At 39.7% G+C, this 3,039-nt stretch overlaps 1 protein-coding gene across 1 annotated transcript in view; it reads right to left on the reverse strand.

The window, feature by feature from the left end:
- Positions 1 to 271: 271 nt before the first annotated feature.
- The window catches only part of rin3 (Ras and Rab interactor 3), a 47,040-nt gene continuing 44,272 nt past the window's right edge, over positions 272 to 3,039 (reverse strand). Inside the window, 1 exon segment of the mRNA XM_084338183.1 lies at positions 272 to 1,001. Within this exon segment, the coding sequence (XP_084194309.1) occupies positions 733 to 1,001 (269 nt within the window). The 3' untranslated portion in view covers positions 272 to 732.

Genomic DNA, 3,039 nt, shown 5'->3' on the forward strand with positions numbered 1-3,039 from the left:
TTATTAATATGGAATAAAACAATAACAACTTGCCACGAGTTAACTCGTGGCTCTGGTCCTCAACGGGTGGAATCGAAACACGAGTTAACTCGTGGCTGGTCCTTAAAGTGTTAACGTTTTATCAACCTGCAAAATGTATGAAACTGTAAACAACAGGTCAATAACAACATTGGATCATCTAGTTTGTCAAACTGGCATTTTTCTTGGACAAGCTGAGTGGAGTAACTGAAAGGAAGCAGAAGCGGAGGCTGATTATGAAAGACGTTTTTATGTAAAACTTTATCCAACACAGATATTTAAGTGGGGGATGATTGTGATTGTTATATTAAAAGAGCCCCAGTTTGGATGTGTGTATAAACTGATAATGACAGCTTTGATACAACCAGCCAGAGATGGAACCCAAAGATCAGCTTCATTTGATCTTCTGAGCCTGTTAAACATGATTCATGAATTATTAGAACATTTTAAATTATTTAGCAGGAAAATAATTTATTACAAAAGAACACCCCAAGATAAAAAGTACAATGTGTTTATGGTAGAAATATATTTCTTCTACACGGCCCCCCCAGAGTCTCAGACCCCGGGTCCACCGTCACACTCGGGTCACCTTGGTTACGTCATGGTTACCATGACGACGTCGGGTTCTCCCTGCTGTAACCGAGGCCTCCGCGGCGAGGGCCATAACGTGGCGGTTGCCATGGTGAATCTGTAACCATGGTGATACAGGACCAATCACAAGCTGATCAGACTGTCCTCCTTCACTGTGTTGTCATTGACGACCATCTCGTTGTTATTGACGACGCCTCCGCCGTCGAGGTCACCGCTCTCTTCAGGCGCAGCGGATGGCTGGGCGTCATGGCGACTGTTGCCAGGTTTGTTGCCGGGGTGATAAACAAAGCAGTATTCTCCCTGTGGGAGGCTGCTCTTAACACTGAGGGCCACTTCTGTAGGGGCCAGGGGCCGACACACCCCCTCCACACACACACTCAGTGTGTAGGAGTCTGAGAGAGAGGAGGAGAGAGTGAGGGGTTAATAATAACTAGTAGGGTTAATAATAATAACTAGTAGGTTTAATATTAGTCACTGATGGTTTAATAATAATTAGTAGGTTTAATAATGACTGGTAGGTTTAATAGTGACTGGTAGGTTTAATAGTGACTGGTAGGTTTAATAGTGACTGGTAGATTTAATAGTGACTGGTAGGTTTAATAGTGACTGGTAGGTTTAATAGTGACTGGTAGGTTTAATGGTGACTGGTAGGTTTAATAGTGACTGGTAGGTTTAATAGTGACTGGTAGGTTTAATAGTAACTAGTAGGTTTAATAGTGACTGGTAGGTTTAATAGTGACTGGTAGGTTTAATAGTGACTGGTACGGTTAATAATAGTGACTGGTAGGTTTAATAGTGACTGGTAGGTTTAATAGTGACTGGTAGGTTTAATAGTGACTGGTAGGTTTAATAGTGACTAGTAGGTTTAATAGTGACTGGTAGGTTTAATAGTGACTGGTAGGTTTAATAGTGACTGACTGGTACGGTTAATAATAGTGACTGGTAGGTTTAATAGTGACTGGTAGGTTTAATAGTGACTGGTAGGTTTAATAGTGACTGGTAGGTTTAATAGTGACTGGTAGGTTTAATAGTGACTGGTAGGTTTAATAGTGACTGGTAGGTTTAATAGTGACTGGTAGGTTTAATAGTGACTGACTGGTAGGTTTAATAGTGACTAGGTTTAATAGTGACTGGTAGGTTTAATAGTGACTGGTAGGTTTAATAGTGACTGGTAGGTTTAATAGTGACTGACTGGTAGGTTTAATAGTGACTGGTAGGTTTAATAGTGACTGGTAGGTTTAATAGTGACTGACTGGTAGGTTTAATAGTGACTAGTAGGTTTAATAGTGACTGGTAGGTTTAATAGTGACTAGTAGGTTTAATAGTGACTGGTAGGTTTAATAGTGACTAGTAGGTTTAATAGTGACTGGTAGGTTTAATACTGACTGGTAGGTTTAATAGTGACTGGTAGGTTTAATAGTGACTAGTAGGTTTAATAGTGACTGGTAGGTTTAATACTGACTGGTAGGTTTAATAGTGACTGGTAGGTTTAATAGTGACTAGTAGGTTTAATAGTGACTGGTAGGTTTAATAGTGACTGGTAGGTTTAATAGTGACTGACTGGTAGGTTTAATAGTGACTGGTAGGTTTAATAGTGACTGGTAGGTTTAATAGTGACTGGTAGGTTTAATAGTGACTGACTGGTAGGTTTAATAGTGACTGGTAGGTTTAATAGTGACTGGTAGGTTTAATAGTGACTGGTAGGTTTAATAGTGACTGGTAGGTTTAATAGTGACTGACTGGTAGGTTTAATAGTGACTGGTAGGTTTAATAGTGACTGGTAGGTTTAATAGTGACTGGCTGGTAGGTTTAATAGTGACTGGTAGGTTTAATAGTGACTGGTAGGTTTAATAGTGACTGGTAGGTTTAATAGTGACTGGTACGGTTAATAATAGTGACTGGTACGGTTAATAGTGACTGGTAGGTTTAATAGTGACTGGTAGGTTTAATAGTGACTGGTAGGTTTAATAGTGACTGGTAGGTTTAATAGTGACTGGTAGGTTTAATGGTGACTGGTAGGTTTAATGGTGACTGGTAGGTTTAATAGTGACTGGTAGGTTTAATAGTGACTGGTAGGTTTAATAGTGACTGACTGGTAGGTTTAATAGTGACTGGTAGGTTTAATAGTGACTGACTGGTAGGTTTAATAGTGACTGGTAGGTTTAATGGTGACTGGTAGGTTTAATAGTGACTGGTAGGTTTAATAGTGACTGACTGGTAGGTTTAATGGTGACTGGTAGGTTTAATGGTGACTGGTAGGTTTAATAGTGACTGGTAGGTTTAATAGTGACTGGTAGGTTTAATAGTGACTGACTGGTAGGTTTAATGGTGACTGGTAGGTTTAATACTGACTGGTAGGTTTAATAGTGACTGGTAGGTTTAATAGTGACTGGTAGGTTTAATAGTGACTGGTAGGTTTAATAGTGACTG

Source organism: Notolepis coatsorum, assembly GCF_963971535.1.
Source record: "Notolepis coatsorum genome assembly, chromosome: 2".
NCBI lineage: Eukaryota > Metazoa > Chordata > Actinopteri > Aulopiformes > Paralepididae > Notolepis > Notolepis coatsorum.